Here is an 18,610-nt window from a genome sequence, read left to right on the forward strand (position 1 = left end):
TTAGCTTCGCGGCACGCTTTTGCTAACAAACTGAAAGCAAAACCTGATGGAGACTTTATTGAGAGTCCGGATCTCTCGCCTCCCTGATGAACCACGCGTCCAAAAGGACCGGGTTCCAGATGGGCCACTTTTTCAGGCCCTCGGATGAGCCACTGTTTCAGGCTCCGGATGAGCCACTGTTTCAGGCTCCGGATGAGCCACTGTTTCAGGCTCCGGATGAGCCACTGTTTCAGGCTCCAGATGAGCCACTTTTTCAGGCTCCGGACACCCCCAAGACGTCTCCTGGGGGTTGCGGTCGGGAGTACGAGCTCGTCAGCTCCTCCACGGGCCCGCCAGATACGGACAAGTACGGCCGAACTCACCAGATTCGCAAGCGCACACACAGATTGACTTAAACAGTACACAGACAATACCTGGACAACACATAGACGCTGGCCAGCTTACCTCCCGAAAATGGATCGGTGGTCCCTGGGTGGGGGTCTCTATCCCGGACGAGCCCCCAGATGAAAGACCCCCGGCGGCGTGGGGTGTCCTTCAATCTGAAGAGACCCTTCCCCAAGGAACAACGAGACCACTTGTGCGGATGCAAACAGCAAGAGGTTTATTCGGGCAAGCCCTCGGCTCCCAGGTGCACTCAACCTCGAGATCCACAAGGTTCGGGTTGAGTGTCTGAGAACCGGTTACACGGGTACCCGGGGCGACAAAGTCTATCGGGAGACTTGCGTGCCGAGTGCTTGAAAGCACCCTCTTTTTATGGACAGCAGAAGCGAGGTTACAGAAGCGAGATGCGTGGTTACAGGGGGATGATTGGTTAATTTCAAATTACGCTCAGGGTGAGGATTGGTCAGGTTAAGCTAGCCAGATGGGGTAGGTGGGGTTGGGGGAAGGCTGACGTGTCGGTACTTGCCCGGACAAGTCTGTGCGGGTCGTTATGCACCGAAACTGTTCGTTCCCTAATTTTGACAAGTGATTTACTACATCCTGCCCTACCCCGCTATCAGGGTTAAGTGTTACAGGAAGGAATGTGTTGGTCGGCTATTTTACCGGAATGCCTGGTTTTAAGGCATGTACTAGGGTCAGGCTAGGGTCTGCAGGCGGTGACTCAGAGGCTCGAGGTTTCGTTTCCTGGTTAGCGGCCTGCACTTATCCTGCCCCACCACCCCCTTAGGTATGCAGGGTAAGGGGCAGCAATTTTCTTGGGGTACCTAGTGGGCAAGCACGGGCTGGGGTCTTTCAATCTAATGAACCCTTAGTGCTAACCCCAAGAGCCCATATGAGGGTTTAGAAGCTCTTTGGAAAAGCAGAATGACTAAGCAATTGCCACGTGCTGCTGTTCCAGCACAGGCCCCTCTAGGAAACATTGTCAGGTAATCCCTTCTGTATAGGTGATTGCCCACTTGACACTAACTGTTTCATAAGTGACTTCATTAGCACTTGGACACTAAGGACCTTCTCACCTAGAAACAATTTCACTGATAGTAACTCTCAAGAGCTCTGATATGAAGATTTTTGTGTGTGGGGGGGTACCTAGCTGCTTTTAATGGTTGCCCATTAAATACGGTTGACCTATTTAAAAGTAGAAGTAAATGAGCTTGCAAGTGAGACTATTGCCTGACTCAGTGAGTTCAACAGATACATGCATGTTACTTTACAGGAATCACCTTGCCCTGTATTATTCCCGGGTCATATGGTCCATCAGGTGTCCCAGGAGCTCCCGGATTACCAGGTATGGAATGAGGCCAGAGAAAACTAGTAAGTACACTTTTAAAGGGCATGAGACCAAGGATGCAGAGTCTAGTGCAACAGCATTAGAGGGTCCATATTCTTAAAGACTCCTTGGGGACCAATGAAACAGAATAGCTGCTGGAGACTGGAGTGTGGGGAAATGTACTCCTTAAAAAGTAGAATTCTTCACTGAATACCAAAAATCAAGTCTAGTCATTCTGTGTTTCCTTTCCCCTCACTAGTTGTTTTGGGTTTTTAGGTCCTAAAGGGGTCCAAGGTCTTCCCGGGACACCAGGCAAGCCTGGATCTCCAGGAAATAAAGGAGAGCCTGGAAGTCCAGGGTTAATTCAACTCCCAGAACTGCCAGGTAAGAAAGGAACTTCAACTTACATGCTCCTCTTTTGTGTTAATGTGCTTAGATTTTGGTTGCGCTTTACCAATGACAAAACACCAGGTTTACTTCTTAGTGTCATTGAGAGGATTTGATTTCACACCCAGGAAAGACAGTCTAGATTCATATACTGACAGCATAGCTGAGCCATAAAGGCCATTTGAGATAACTTGGGCAACTCCCTTACTTACACATAAGCAAACAGAGGACCACATAAAAAAAAGTAACTTGCCCAATATCACAAAGCCACTAGTGACAGAGTCAGGACTCCCCACTTGTCTATTTACCCAGTATTATGGCAGTTTTCTAGATCAGATTCTTAGAGGTCAAGAAAGACTAGATCAATTAAAAGAAAATTGTCTATCTCTAGCCCCTAACACCCTGTTTCCCCAACCTGAACTTCATGGAGCTACACTGTTTTCGAGATTCTCAAACTGTGTTCCCCGGCCAGCATCTGCATAAGCAACTTGTTAGTAATACAAGTTTTCAGCCTGTTCAAAGGCCAGCTGAGAAGAAATTCTAGCATGGGCCCAGAAATCTGTGTGTTACCCCTGGTGATTCAGAACCATCACTGTTCTAGGGCTCGGGGTTCATCTTGTGCCATTTGCTCCAGGTGATTGGTGCTTCAGTTCCCTCCACTACCTTTTTGCCACTCAAGAAGAGAGAGTCATGACATCAGGGTTAGAAAAGTCCAGAAGAGTTTGAGCTTTAGCCAGGAGGCCTCCATGTAACCTGAATTTCCCTTAAAACCCTAGGATCAGTTTGCTAAGCTCTGTCCACAGCTACCTCCCAGAACTAGAACCTTCTCCAGGTTATGTGGTACATTCCTTGCCCCTGCACTAGTCGTCCCAGAAACTGAAAGCCTTGATCATTATTAACATCTTAGCGTGTGTGTGTGTGTGTGTGTGTGTGTGTGTGTGTGTGTGTGTGTGTGTGTATTAGGGGAGAATGCTGTAGACATCTCCATCTATACAAACTGCTTCTAAACATTCATGGCCTTTCTTATATTTCCCTCTTTACATTTAGGATTTCCTGGATCTCATGGAGAAAAGGGCTTGCCTGGCTTTCCTGGGCTTCCTGGAAAAGATGGCTTGCCTGGAAACTCTGGCAGTCCAGGCTTACCAGGTTCCAAGGGAGTCCCAGGTGACGTCTTTGGTGCTGAAAATGGTGCTCCAGGGGAGCCAGGAATACAGGGATTGCCAGGAGACAAAGGATTTCCTGGAGACTCTGGCCTTCCAGGACCCAATGGTGACTCTTTTTGTATCCCACTTACATATCATATCAATCTATAAAAAGCCTTACTAACATATTCTTGCATGAATATTTTCATGAATCTGAAATAATAGATTAATCAAAGTGTACGGTTGGTTCGCCAAAAGGAAACCACCACGTGGTTCAGGCAGCAAAGAGTTTATTAGGGAGAGAGCAAACTGCCAGCATGCCCAGCAGTAAGGTCCACAAAAAAAGGACAAACTCCTGGCAGGGTTGGAGTTAAGTAGGAAGGGGGCGGGAAGAGTTGTGATGGGGAGGTCCAAGATGTAGACTCAGAGAAAGAGGAAGTAACTGCCTCCAGGTGTACCAGTCACCTAGGTAATGCAGGTGCTGGGTCGAGACTTCCTGCCTGGGAAATAAAAGGGAGGGGCCACCATACACAGAAGCAGACTTCCAGGCATACCTATTACAAGGGGTTAAAATGAAGTGTCATTCTGTGCTATCTGTACTTTGAAGGAAAATTTCCTTAAATGACCCGAGTCCATTTCCCTATCTTAGTAATTCCAAAAGCAACTATAACAAATAGACTTCTTGCAAAGCCTCTGGTTTGTAAAAAGTGGTGCATTTGATCAAAGTACATTATATGCATGCATAGAAATATTGCAGTGAAACTTTTTTATACAGTTAAGTATTCTAATATAAAAAAGACAGGGGAGGGGGAGGTTCTGGCTGAGAAGACAGAAGAGCTGAGAAGATAATGTCGCCTGGATGAATCCTGGACCTGGCTCTTCTATTGGAGGGTGGTTTAGTGACCCAGTCTTGATAATGAGCCAGTCTGTACTGATTTGCACACTTCTCTTTTTAAGGTTTTCATGGGAGACCTGGCTTACTAGGCCCCAAAGGTGAGCGGGGCAGCCCTGGAGCATCAGGACAAATAGGACAGCCAGGCCCCCCAGGGGCTAATGACCTATATGGCATCAAGGGAAAATCTGGGCACCCAGGTTCACCAGGCCTTCCAGGCACTTCAGGTAGGTCCATTGGAAGAAGAACCTCTGCTTAACAGACTTTAGGGAGGCCTTGGACCCAGGCTTCTTGAGGAACAAGTGCAAAGGTGGTAAAGTGATCAGCATCTGAAATGAGGCTTGACTTTCCTAACTTCAAGTCACCCTGGCAATGTCACCTAGAACACATTGCTATAGTTTGGCTTTGGAAATCACTTAGGGGCAAATCACTGTTTGCCCCTACTCCACAATCTCATGTCCTACTTTTGTGTTTCTGCCTACTGCCTGCCTTTCCTAGTTAGAAAAGGCACTCTGAACATCAATCTCTCTGGTTAGTATGGCCAAGAAATAGCTTTCACTCAGCTCTAGGGCCTGAGAGACTTTGATACCAGAACAGAATTTGTGGCTTGCCTTCTACTTACACGACCCTCAACACCTCTTACTCCTGGCCAAATTACTGAAGTTGACTTATTCTCAGAGCCATTAATATCCATTATCCTTCAGTGTTTCTGGGGTCTTCACATAGGCTGCCTAGGTGAAAAAGCACAGCACACAAGCACAGATGGAGAATCCCCACTAGGAAAGTTTCTGATTATATACTATAACGTGGCCTGACCTACAAGGGCAGGGATTCCCTAAGCTCATGCTGTGGAGTTGGATCCCATTGAATTTTCTTCTCTTGTTGTGGAATCCCCATCAATGCCTCCCATCGGAATCATGGGGCTAGCAACTACTTAATGCTTTTCAGTCCATAGAAAGCTAAGTCAGCCATTCATTGAGGTCCTTTGGGAGCCCAAATACCTCTGTCGTCATTGATTTTAATCCTTTGGTTTTTTAATTTCCTTGCTTTGTACCTGAACATTCCATTTTGGCAGCAGCTCAAGAGGTTAATCCCATTGACTAACTTAAAGCCTTGCTGAAAGACGCTCAGAATACCTAAGAGATCGAATGGGCCTTGAGGGTTTAGACAGTACTTGGCACTAGGGGGTCTTTCAGCCCTAATGTCAAAGAACTGGCTGACTTAACTGATTGCATGAAGGATTAAAAGGGCAGCGGGTAGCCAAGGCTCCCTGCAAGGCAGAAACAACAGCAGTGCTTTAACTTCTACTTCAGGGATTGGCTAGGAAAACAGCCATTGTGGTATAATTCAGATTGGAAAGTAGAGCAAAACTTGAGCCCATTTGCCACCCTGGTCTCCCAGAGCTCCATTCAGATGCTGAAGCAGGGAACTACATTCATAAAGGGAGAAGTTATAATCACAATAGGGTCATTCTCCCTGTCAGTAACTGTGCCAGCACTGGAAGTAATCGCTGTTTGCGTTAGTACTCTGGGTAGTAGGTGCTAATGCTCCAGCCCAGTAGGAACTCCTCTTGTTAGCAGCTTACAAGTGTCATTGATAAAGAGCCATTTACAAAACTCAACAAACTAACCACGAGCTACGGGAAGGCATCAGCCCCAATGTGGCCACAGCATCACTTAACAGGGTCCATGCTCTCTCCTGTGCTGACTCAGGACATCCTGGAAAGAAAGGTCTGAAAGGCGAGGCGGGTCAACCTGGATCAACTACAAAAGAAGGCGTACCTGGGATAAAAGGCCTTCCTGGATCTCCAGGGCTAATTGGTGTCTTAGGGAACCCAGGCTTGCCGGGGGTCACAGGTTTGCCAGGCCTCCCAGGTCAAAAGGGTAAGTGAAATGATCAAAACCATGAAATGAACATTGACTAACAAAAAGAAGCATCCCAGCTGCCCAGGTGGCCCTCCTTATTCACCTCAGTCTAAGATTGGGGATCAGAGTGGGAGGTAAGGAAGGCTTCCTGTGGCAAGGTAGGTGAGTAAAGCTAACACTGAAGGAAGACTCTCCACTTAAGCTGAGTCACCCACTCTGCTTGCTAGGTAGGATACTAGGCTGAAAGAGCCCCATGGAGATAATTCCTTTGCATGACACTTAGATTGTTACTTCTCATTTCCCTATGATTTTTCCAGTAGTATCAGTGGTTGGACAGGTTCCATCTCTGTTCTAAACAAGAAAGTGGCTGGTCCAGGGGTATACAACTGTTTAGCAACACAGATAGGATAGGCTGGTCATTTCTTCTATGCTAGACATGTATGTGTTTGGAACTCAGTGAATCAGAACAGAAGAACCTACTTCTTTTTCTTTGTGTTGCTTAGTGTCCCTATTCAGGGAGTCATCAAATGTGCAATGACTAAGAACTTGGTAGTGATAGAGGCTTTGGGTTAGAAAAATCCAAGTTTCAATTTTTTCTTGGCAACTTCTTAGCTCTGTAACTTTGAGCAAGTTGTTAAACTTTTCTGAACCTTTGTTTCCCTGTATGTAAAACAGAGAAAATAATAGAAGTTCTTGTTTCTCAACAGGTGAAAAGGGATCCCCTGGACCAGCAGGTTTCCCAGGAATACAAGGTCTTCCTGGCATCCCTGGAGCAAGTGGAGTAAAGGGAGCTCCTGGGTCACCTGGAAAGATGGGAACATCTGGATGGGCTGGTAGCCCTGGTGAGAAAGGTGAGACGTGAATTGTAAAACAATCACTTTGCTCCTTAATGTATATTTCAATTGTTGGCTTTACCATTCCATGGCCTGTACCAACTATATAGTAAAGATGATTTGGGTCTTCTGAAATTAAGTCCTTTTAGATTAAAATACTAATCACTTCAGGTTTAACATTGGATATTAGAGGTTCCATTACTCAGCTCTCTATTACTGCAACACAAACGAGAAATTACTTAGAAAGAGGAAAGGTTTATTTTAATTTTTGCCAGACCTGGAGCTTGAACACGGGGCCTGAGCACTGCCCCTGAGTGTCAGATTTTAGGCGAGAAAAGGACCACACATAAAGGAATAAAAATATTGACAAGAAAGTTTATTGGGGTATGCTCCCGGGCAAACTCCCTGGTCGAGATCAGAGAGGTCGCACTGAGTTTAATTGCAGCAGAGCTTTTATAGGCGGGGTAAAAGCCGAACTTGTAGTCAGTGAGGGCTTGTGGCATGTAGCTTGTTTTGCCAGTTTGAACAGTCTTGGGCCAGGGCACTGGAAGAATGGTTGGCTCAGATGGTGTTTTTAATGGGGACATGGTCTTTCTCGGCAGCAACCTGTTTTACCTCAGTGGCCTGTATTTTTCCTTGCTGCCTACTTCCTCCAGCGACATGACACTGAGCTTCTTTTGCTCAAGGTTAGCACTCTACCACTTGACCACAGCACCACTTCTGGCTTTTTCTGTTTATTTGGTACTGAGGAATCAAACCCAGAGCTTTACGCATGCTAGGCAAGCACTCTACCACTAAGCCATATTCCCAGCCAAAAAAGGGTTCTTTGTCTCATGGTTTTGGAGGTTTCAGGCCATGCTCACTTGGCCCTGTTGCTTTTAGGTTTATGCAAAGCAATGCATCATAGCAGAAACTGTGTTAGAGAAAGCTGTTCAGCTTATAGCAGCTGAGAAGCAGAAGAGAGAGAGGAAGAGATCAGAGTCCCATATAATCCCCTTCAAATGCATGTCCCTACTAAGCATTCTCTCACTAGGCTCTACCTCTCAAAGTCTCCATTACCTCACCACAGCAACATGGTCTAGGAACCATGCCATTAGCACATGGTTCTTATCCAAATCATAGCATTTTCCCCTGGCCCCCAAATGCTCATATCCATCTAACAGTGAAAGTGTGTTTAGTCCATCTCCAAGAATCCCCGAAGCCATAACTATTCCAGTCTTACTCAGAAGTACAAGCACAAACTCTCCTCCAAGACTCAAGGCAAACTTTTAACTGTGAGCCCTTGTAAAAACCAAATGGACAAGTTACATGCTACCAAGGTACAATGTCATGGTTCAAAAAAGAAGACAAGGGGCATAGGAAAGAAGAATTGGACCACAGCAGGACTGAAACCCAGCAGGGCAATATTAAATTCTAGTGTTTCATGCCTGGTCTTTGGGGCACATTATGATAGAACATAGACTCAAAGACTTAGGCATTTCATCCCTATAACCTTACAGGCTATAGCCCACATGACTACTCTCTTGGTCTGGTTCTGCTCACTGCCTGAAGCTTCCCTTGGCTGGCTTTCTACATTTCCTTGACATCTAAGGTCAACACCACAACTTCAGCTTCACTCTCACAGTACTCTGAGCTTCCCAAGCTTTCAGCTGAAATCTGAATAGAAGCCCCTATGAACCCATAACCCTTGCATTCTGTACACCTGCAAAATCAGCACCAAAATCTACTATGTCATGAACTGTACCCAGGCCGTTTGAGCTATATCTACAGCACCCTCTTGAATGTATTAATGAATTAATACAGGGAAATAAATTCTGGGAACCTAGGAAACCCTGTGCAAAATATACTGAGACTCTGTGTAAAAGTTTTTAAAAACAGTTTACATGTTTACACCTTTGAGTCTGTGATTGGTATTGGGTAGGATCTTTCCAATTCCTGAGCTATCCTCAAGGAATGTTTCCTTTATTCCAAAGCAAACTACTTCTTGGCTCCTTTTTAATGGCACTAACTCTAAGAACTGCATCTTACTTGGCAACACCTTTCAATGTGCTACATTTTTGGTCAAACTGAAAGTTTTCCAAAATGTTCCACTCTGCTTCTTTTTGCTCCTGATTCTTATTGTTGGCTAAAAGAGCCAGTAATATCCATGATATTGACTGAATGCTTTGATGGCTTGACATTTCCTTTGCCAGAAAAACTAATCTGTTTCCTTTAAAGGTGGACCCTAAGGCATAGGCTTAATGCATCCATTTATTTTTACCACAATGTAATAAGGAAAGCCTCTGGTCTGACTCTCAATCACATCTTATCAGCATAGCCTTTACTGTCTATTTTTCTTTCAGTATTATGATGGTCTTCCAATTCCCCATTAGAATTGTCTGTTAAGTTCTGCTTATATAGTTGAGGATTTCTCTAATATCCACCCCTTGAAACTTTTCCAAATTTCTTCCATAAAGCAATTCCAAAGGATTTTCTACATCATCTCAGGTGAAGTCACAGCAACAACCCCACTCTCAGGTACAAATTTGCTATGTTAGCTTTCCAGTGAACCAAAATAAATCTCCCCAGTTCTTTAATAAATACCCAATTCACCATTTCAAAGGTTTCAGTTCATGGTCACCTGACCCAATTACTTTTGGACCTTTGGTGAAGCAGTACACCATAGCAAGGAGCACATGGTAGAAGAAACTTCTCAATTAATAATAGAAAGGAAGAAAAATAGAGAAGAAAATAGAGTCCCACAATCCCTTTCAAATGCATGCTCCCAGTGACCTGACTTCCTTCCATTAGTTTTCTCCTCTCCAAACTTTTCAGTGACATGGGTTGGAAACCATACCTTTAACACATGGGACTTTGGACAACAAAATTCTAAAACCAAAGAGAGGTCTAGCTAGGCACCAGTGGCTCACGCCTGTAATTCTATCTACTCAGGAGGCTGAGATCAGAGGATCATAGTTCAAAGCCAGCCCAGGCAGAAAAGTCCATGAGACTTATCTGCAACAAACTACTCAGAAAAAAAACCAGAAGTGGCTCTGTGGCTCAAGTGGTAGAGCACACAAAGAGATTCAGGGACAGTGACTAGACCCACAGTTCAAGCCCCAGGACTGGGAGAATGAGAGAGAAAGAGAGAAGACAGAGAGAGACAGAGAGACAGACAGAGACAGAAACAGAGAGACAGTGAGACAGAGAGAAAGAGAGAGAGATTGAAGTCTATACACTCCCACATAATCTATGAGGAAGGTTTTGAGTAGGATCTAAAGTTGCCATTGGACTTTGGGGTTGGAAAAGAAAAAGACATAGAGAGAAATGCAAAGTTGGAACTGGAATTGAGGAAGAGGACAGAAGGGCCTAGAAAGAAGGCTTGGGGGGAAACTGTGGGAAGAAATTATTTGAAAGATCAGCCTTTGGGGCTGGGAAGGTGGCTCAGTGGTAGAGCGCTTGCCTTGCATGCCTGAGGCCCTGGGTTCAATTCCCCAGCACCATATAAGCAAAAAAGAAAAAAAGCCTGAAGTGGCACTGTGGCTCAAGTGGTAGAGCGCTAGCCTTGAGCTGAAGAGCTGAGGGACAGCGCCCAGGCCCAGAGTTCAGGCCCCACGACCGGATCCAGAAAAAAAAAAAAAAAAAAGAAAGATCAGCCTTTGCCTCACTCTAAGCTCTCTGTCTCTCATGCTAATGGCCTGATCTGCATTCCTGCAGGAGACAGAGGTGATCCAGGGCCAGTTGGAGTACCCATTCCAAGACCTCCAATGCTCAACCTTTGGTTCAAAGGAGACAAAGGCTCTCAGGGTTCAGCTGGATCAGATGGATTTCCTGGACCCAGAGGTGATGAAGCTGGGGATGGCCAGGAAAAATGCTCAAAAAAGGGTTTACAACTTGGCTTCTGTCCTGAGCAGCCCATACCTCCCAGAATACCAATGTGTGTAGCAGAATGCAATCCAAAGAGGCTATCTTTCCTGGACTTGAAAGTTGCTTATGATTCAAGACTTCCACTTGCTATTGTCACTGTGGAACTAAGGCTTAGAACTTCAGTCTGTTACAATCCTGACAAAATCTGGCAAAGTGGGGCAAAGGCACTGAGATGCTTATACTTGTGTGGTGCTGGAGCTGGGGTGACCCTGACTATGCCCCATAAGGCCGAAGATATCACTTTCCATTACATCTCCCCACCCCCAACTGACTGGTCCCCATAACCAAGCTGGCACTTGGCCTGTGATATAGGGCACCTGCATCAGAGTGAGCAGGTTTTTGGACAGTCTTTTATCAAGCCTTTTTGCTTTTTTCTCAGGTGACAAAGGAGAGGCTGGCCATCCAGGGTCACCAGGCCTACCTGGAGCTCCTGGTCTCCCCAGTACAATCAAAGGGCTTAGTGGGAGGCCAGGCCCCCCTGGCGCCCTGGGACTACAGGGCTTACCTGGCCTGAAGGGGTCCCCAGGAATCACAGGTTTCCCAGGAATGCCAGGAGAACCTGTAAGTATGACCAGTTACTCATGTCTCCATCTCAGAAAGGCCTCCATAGCAGAGAGACATACCCCATTATTAGTCACCTTTCTGATGTCAGACCACTACCCAGCCCCATCTCCCAGGAAACCCTCAGACAAAGCCTTCTTCTTGGTGACAGGTCTCCTCGCCTTTCCTGAGCATCCTCTTATCTGTGCTCTTACTTATATTATCTCCCCACATGAAGAATCTCCTGCTCACTCTACAGTTGGCAACATCTGCCTGTCTTTCAGGCTGGCCATCTCAGAAGCCATCCTTCAGGCACCATCTCAGAAGACCCTTACTTTCCACTTTTCACTACTTTGATCCATCTACTTGGCTCTGTGGTACAATCTCATTATTTAATGAGGTTTCTGGGACTTGAGAATAGGAACTGCCTTACATATTTTTCTCATTGAACTAGGGACATCATACAAACAGCACAGACTCCTCAATGTTTTGATGGGAAGGTCTTTTTTTTGGGGGGGGAGTTGAGACAAAGTCACAGTATATGATCTAGGATGGTCTGGATTATGTAGCCCAGCATAGCCTTAAGCTCACAATCCTTCTATGTCCACCTGCTAAATGCTGAGATTACAGGTGTAAACATCCCACAATACCCAGCTGATATAAAGGTCTTCAAAGTGCCACATAGGATGACAATTACCAAAGACTGAAATTTAGTTTCTTGGGGTTCTGAAAAGGCAACTTGGAATTGTTTTAGCAAGGAAACAGTTGGGTTTGAAGCTCATCTCTATTCCTCATTAGCTTTGTGACCTTGTGCATACTACTTAACTTCCCTAAGCCTCATTTTCCTTATCTGTAAAAATAGGACTAATATTTGAACCCGTTTCAAACAATGAGGACTAAGATAACACATGAAAAGCAACAATTCGCACACATAATAATTCTGGAGTATTGCTCACAGTGGTGGGAGCTGACTATCTGTGGAGCAGCACATTGACCTCTTGGTTAGACTATGATGTCCTATACTTTTTGAGACTTGCAAGAGCAGCTACACCCGATATCTCAAGGTTTCAGTTTTGATAGTCGATGAGAAGTTATGAATGATAAGACAAGGATTAGTCAGCAGATGGAATTCTCCCCCTACAAGCCTGACATGTGCACATGGGCCCTTGACAGCATCTTCCCCTTTGCAAGTTACTCCTCCACTTTTCCCTTCTTACTCAGGACAATGGACATCTCAGGCAATGGCTCAGAAATGGAGGGGGAGGGGGATGGTGGGCAGCTCTGAACTTTGGGCAAAAACGATGATATCTCTATTGCTTGAAGGGTTCACGAGGTCTCATTGGGGCTTCTGGGTTCCCAGGAACAACTGGTCTCCCAGGTTCAAAAGGTAAGGAACATTTTCTCTTTTGATAAGAATTTCTTCAACAAAGTAGATTTCTACCAGCTAAGTCTACCAGACTTAGCTGGTAGAAATCTACTTGGGGCTGGAGGAGGGGGATGGAATAGAAGACAATTAATTGGTTTACATTTCCCCATTGACCAAACCCCACTCTGCAAGCCTTGTTCTTCCAATATGATGCAACAACCATGGATACCTACCAAGATCTTCAAGGTTTTTTGGTGACAAGGAAAAGGCTCTTCTTGGCTTTGATGTCTGATGTGTCTGCCTTCTAGTCTTAGCAGCAGAGAAGCTCAATTCCAGAGAGCCACTTCCTTATGAACACAGTCTACTAGGCAGGGGAATTTTCCATCACTGCAGACATCACTGTTCTGTTAATGATGTTTTAAGCTCCCCCCCTCCACCATCTTCTCACACATACTGAGCCTAGTGATGCATTTCCACTTGCTCCATGTAACAGCATTTCATTCCAGTAGTCTGATAGCATCCAAATTCCTACATAGTGACTGATTACCTTTTAGCTAATGAATGATTTTGTCAAACAGCATTTCTGACTGCATTGAATCATTAAAAATACATGTCAAAAGTTCTCTAAGGTTGAAAAATTGATCCCTACCTTATCCTGACCACCTGAACAATATCTTGATATCAGGAGATCAAGGCCAGACATTTGACATTTTTGGTAGCCCAGGACCCAAGGGAAAACCAGGCGATCCAGGTTTTAAAGGTAAGATGACTATTTTTTGTCTCATTCCCTCATGCATTGCTCAAAACAAGATGGGAAGTAATTTTTGAGGCTAACCCAAAGTTCTGCAACTTTAACCCAATGCAAAACAATTCTTATCTATATTTTCCCCAAGCAAGCATGCCTACTATCCCTTTGAGACTTACAGGCTGGGGATAATGACATCCCCCTTTAGTTTATAGAATTTTGCCTACACCATGCCTCTCAGGCATGTCAACCTATCACCCCTACTTTTGGAAGGCATTCAGAATGTCTACTCACTTCTCAATTGGGCAGTACTTATCAAATGTAAAGATAGATGCCATGGTCCTTCTCAGAATTTCTTCACTGAAGCAAGTTTTCCTCATCAATTCAAAATGTTTTCACATGTCTGTTTACCCTTTTGTGTGGATGAATACACTACCAGGAATGTGGCCTGACCAACAGCCTTTTTCTTGATTTTATAGGTATAAAAGGGAAAGATGGACTGATTGGTGATAAAGGCTTTCCAGGGCCCAAAGGTCAAGATGGAGAAGATGGTATTTCTGGAGATGCTGGCCTTCCTGGTTCCCCAGGTATCATGCCACATGACAACTTTCTTCTGAAAAAGTCAGGATTAGCTTCAAAGCACACTTCTTTCTGAACTGCTTTGGTTTCACATTTAGGACTTCCAGGAATTACAGGGATGAGAGGAGATCCAGGACTTCCAGGTTCCTCTGGTCATCCAGGGTCAACTGGGCTCCTGGGACCATCTGGCTTAATAGGACCTAAAGGTATGTGTATTTGAGAGCAGAAGTGGAAAACCTACCGTCAATAAAAGACAGCAACTACTTTATTTGAGAAGAAAGTAGTTAGGGTTAACCAATGTTTAGGCTAGGGAGAGGGGGTCACATGATTATTAAAAGGAAAATAGAAGGATGGTCTGCTAGAATGAATGGGAAAAGAACATTGGATCTATAAAGTTAACATTAGACTTCCTTTATTATAATGAAGTCCCTATTGGTTGGGTACTTATAAAGAAGCTTACTTACCTTACAAAGTTGAAAGTCCAAATAGCATGGCAGTGGCTTTAATGAGAGCTTCCTAGCTCTATGACTACATAGAGAATGCTATTAGGGCAGATTGCATAAAAGAGGAGGAGATTACATTGCAAGACAGGACACAGTGAGGAGTGGGGCCAATTCACTCTCACAAGAACTAATTCAAAGTCCTATATGAATGACCTTAATCCTTTCTGAGATCAGTTTCTCCAGTGACTTAACCAACTCCTACTAGGCCCTAATTCAGAAAGGTCTCTCTACCCCTTAGCCATACCACACTGGGGACCAAGCTTATCCAAGATGTAAGAGGAGGCTTTCACTGCAGCATGCATTGCTTTTTGCTTACTAAAACAATTATTCAAAAAGTCTCTGGAAACAGTTTGTCAAAGGTGAGAACTCCAGGTCCTGGCAATGTCACTCTTATATTCTTAAAGAAACCTAATGTGGTGGAGTGAAACTCTCAGCACATTGAAGACAGGAAGCATGGAGAGTTAGCGGAAGCACGTGACAAGATATAGTTCCAGTGGCACACCCTGAAGGATCCACTCCCTTCAACTAAATCCTACCTCTTAAGTTTCTATTGGCTCCCAGTAGCCCATCACATTATGGAGCTATCAATAGAGGGATGTTAGAGCCCTCATCAACACCACCTCTAAACACTGCTACATTAGGGACAAGTCTTCAATATATGAGCTTTTGAGAAGTTCTGAGGCTGTTTCAAATCCAAGCTGTAGCACCAAATTAGATGTCACCTTGCTATTCAAGATACTTTTTTTTTCCTGCCGGTTGTGGGGCCTGAATTCTAGGCCTAGGCACCGTCCCTCAGCTCTTCAGATCAAGTCTAGTGCTCTACCACTTGAGCCACAGTGCCGCTTCTGGCTTTTTCTGTTTATGTGGTGCTGAGGAATCGAACCCAGGGCCTCATGCATGCAAGGCAAGCACTCTACCACTGAGCTACCTGCCCAGCCCTATTGAAGCTATTTAGATATCTGATTATGAGTCATGAGAACTTCAGATATAGATTACAGGTTAGGGTGGACTATTCTCCATGAGATTATTAAGCAGTATCTCTAGAAAGACCAGGACTTGCAAATAAAGATCTTGCAATTCTTTTCTGGGTGAGTAATTACATCTTGTTGACTCTTTATGATTAACAATTGCTGTTTTCAACTTCTTTTCCACAGGATTCTCTGGGCTTCCTGGTTTACATGGACTGAATGGGCTTCCAGGAACCAAGGGTACTCATGGAACTCCAGGTAAGAAAGATCCTCAAGGGTGGAAAAGGACACCAACTCTTCCAGTAACCTGGCAGGGACTGATTGTGAGTCCTAGACTGTCGTATACCCCACATGAGTTCTCAACTATGGTATACCCTATGTCTTTGTACTCACAATCCTTCAATTGAATTTCTTAGATATGAGGAAGAAAGAGGGTAGGGATTGTCTCTCTTCTAGAATGAGCTCTTCTACTGGGCCACAGACAACTGAGCTAGGCATGAAGTTTCCACCTCCACTGACCTCTGTCCCTTTCCTCCAAATCTCCTCCTAGGATCCAGTATCACTGGTGTTCCTGGGCCTGCTGGCCTGCCTGGTCCAAAAGGAGAAAAAGGCATGCCAGGAATTGTCATTGGAGCTCCAGGGCAACCAGGTCCAAGAGGACAAAAAGGTGGTCGAGGTAAGTGGGCCCAAGTCAAGCCTTGTAAAAATTGTATGAGTCATTGGTTTGGGGTTCATCAGGGCCAGGTGGCTCTAATATTTGAGTTTTGCATGTTTTTGCATCTCTACATGTCGCATGAACCCACGGGACTGACTGCTGAAAAAGGGAGGATAGGCAGTGCCTGTAACTTCCCAGTGATGGGTGTTTAGGAAGCAGACCACTGAGTTCCCCTTCAGCTTTCAGATTCCTTCTAGCTCTTCCCTATTAACCTCAAGTCCTCTCTTGCACCTTGATCAGAGCTGGAATAATCAATCCTAAATGATAGGGCTTGTCCATTGTCTACTTAAGAGTTGGCCAGAATTTCCTATGGCAAGTATGAATGGTATCAACAGGGTCCTGAAACACACTGGCTTGCAGAAGAGCCCAAGACTGAGAGAATTAATGTCTCTTCCCATGAACAGGCCCACAGCCTGCACAATTAGGATTTGTCAATTTTACTAGAAAGCAAATTCCATCCTAATCTTAGCCCCTGGTCTCATCATGAAGCCTGAAGTCTTTCTGAGCCTCCCTTTCGCCACCATTCAAAAGTTAAGAATGAATCCCTAACCCGACTGCATTGTTGGTGGGAGTGTAAACCTGTTCAACTACTTTGGAAAGCAGTATGGAGGTTCCTCAAAAGACTACACATAGAGCTCCCCTTTGACCCAGCAATCCTACGTTTGGGCATTTACCCAAATGATCACAAACAAGGCCATACTAAAACTACCAGCACAACTATGCTTATCGGAGCATTATTCTCCATAGCTAAAATATGGAACCAACCCACATGCCCCTCAGTAGATGAATGGATCGAAAAAATGTGATATATATATATACATATATATACATACACACACACACAATGGAATTCTATGCCTCCATCAGAAAGAATGACACTGTCCCATTTGTTAGGAAATGGTAAGACTTGGGAAAACTTTATTAAGTGAAGTAAGCCAGACCCAAACAAACATAGGGCCCATGGTTTTCCTTATTTGCAATAACTAGTGTACATCTAGGACAAGCAGAAAAGGTCAAAAGCTATGTACATATGACCATATAAGATGATGCTAAGTGAAATGAACCCCAAGATAGGGACACAAAAGATTTTATCTTTGTTGCTGTTCTTTGTAATGTACTTATAATGTACTATGTGATTTGTTTTTGTTTCTTTTGCATGCTCTTCCCCCATGGTACAACCCCTGTTGTCACTGTATTTGATTCCGGTGTCCTGCATCTTGTATATACATTTTTCTAATTTGGAGAGGGGAAGGGAAATAACAAAATGCTGAAACAAGGGTACAGGTTGACCCATTGTAGCAATGAGATGTACAAGATACTATGTTGAAAACAAACTTTACAACTTGGGGAATGGAGTGAAGAATTGGGGAGGTGGGGAAGGAAGGGATGGTAGGGCAAAAACAAAGAAGGGTAACAATGCTCCATAGGAAATGTACTCATTACCTTACTCAACTAACTATAACCCCTCTGTACAGTGTCTTTACAATAAAAATATGTATTCAAAAACACAAATAAAACCATTCTCAAAAGAAAAAATATAATGCATCCTGTTTAAACTGTAAAAAAAAAAAGAATAAACACTCATATGCTTGCTCCATGGCAACCCCTCAAAAAATATTTCCTGGGAATTATATGTGAACTGATAATTACATATAAATTAACCTTAGATTTGGCTAACACTTTTATCTTTAAAATGATCCCAATGAACAAAAGATATGCCAGTTGGCTGGTTTACATTTTTACTGAAAATGTCTCTGATGGATATTATATTCTGTACAAGTGATTACTGTATTTAAACTGGTGGAATGCATGTACATTATCTAGGTTTATCTGTGTACATGTACATTCACGCATGCACAAGAAGGGTGCATAGTTTTCCTTCTCTAAATACTGAGGTAGTTTGCACTTTCTCTCTGGTATTTTCAGTAAGTCTTGTCTGCCAATAAAAGTTTTGAAAGTTATTTTTAATTGTAAAAATGCTGTACAGAGGGGTTATAGTTACATGAGCAAGGTAATCAGTACACTTCCTATTGAGCATTGTTGCTTCTTCCTTTGTTTTCCCCCTACCATCCCTTCCCTCCCAGAAAGTTATTTTTATAGTGTTAAATAAAAACCATTATAAAACCCACCTACCTTTACTCTGAAAAAAAAAAAAAAGAATGTATCCCTAGCCTTCGACTTTCCATAGAACTATTCTGAAGACACCTATCTCTACCACTCAGTATAAAGCAGTAAATGATTTCAGCAAAGCAGCACAGCTGAGAGGATATGGACTCTGGAGTCAGGCAACTCTGCTCAAATGCAAGCTTTGCCCCTCACTAACTATAGAAAGGACTTTGAACAATGAAGTCATTTGCCTCTCAATTTCCAATAAATCCTCAGTTTTCATTTTATCTAAAATGGATGTATAAAAGAACCACCTCATAGGTTTGAGATATCAATGAAGAATGAGATAATGTAT

The 18,610-nt window shown here is 44.0% G+C and overlaps 1 protein-coding gene across 1 annotated transcript in view; it reads left to right on the forward strand.

The window, feature by feature from the left end:
- The window catches only part of Col4a6 (collagen type IV alpha 6 chain), a 76,177-nt gene that overhangs the window by 46,279 nt on the left and 11,288 nt on the right, over nucleotides 1-18,610 (forward strand). The window contains exons 21-34 of the mRNA XM_042690014.1: nucleotides 1,655-1,726; nucleotides 1,985-2,092; nucleotides 3,143-3,364; nucleotides 4,195-4,356; nucleotides 5,842-6,012; nucleotides 6,702-6,845; nucleotides 10,524-10,649; nucleotides 11,113-11,294; nucleotides 12,597-12,660; nucleotides 13,325-13,399; nucleotides 13,864-13,971; nucleotides 14,062-14,169; nucleotides 15,621-15,692; nucleotides 15,985-16,110. Coding sequence (XP_042545948.1) covers nucleotides 1,655-1,726; nucleotides 1,985-2,092; nucleotides 3,143-3,364; nucleotides 4,195-4,356; nucleotides 5,842-6,012; nucleotides 6,702-6,845; nucleotides 10,524-10,649; nucleotides 11,113-11,294; nucleotides 12,597-12,660; nucleotides 13,325-13,399; nucleotides 13,864-13,971; nucleotides 14,062-14,169; nucleotides 15,621-15,692; nucleotides 15,985-16,110 — 1,740 coding nt within the window. The remainder of the gene's footprint in view (nucleotides 1-1,654; nucleotides 1,727-1,984; nucleotides 2,093-3,142; nucleotides 3,365-4,194; nucleotides 4,357-5,841; nucleotides 6,013-6,701; nucleotides 6,846-10,523; nucleotides 10,650-11,112; nucleotides 11,295-12,596; nucleotides 12,661-13,324; nucleotides 13,400-13,863; nucleotides 13,972-14,061; nucleotides 14,170-15,620; nucleotides 15,693-15,984; nucleotides 16,111-18,610) is intronic.

This window comes from Dipodomys spectabilis, unplaced genomic scaffold (genome assembly GCF_019054845.1).
Source record: "Dipodomys spectabilis isolate Male_0828 unplaced genomic scaffold, ASM1905484v1 ptg000132l, whole genome shotgun sequence".
Lineage (NCBI taxonomy): Eukaryota > Metazoa > Chordata > Mammalia > Rodentia > Heteromyidae > Dipodomys > Dipodomys spectabilis.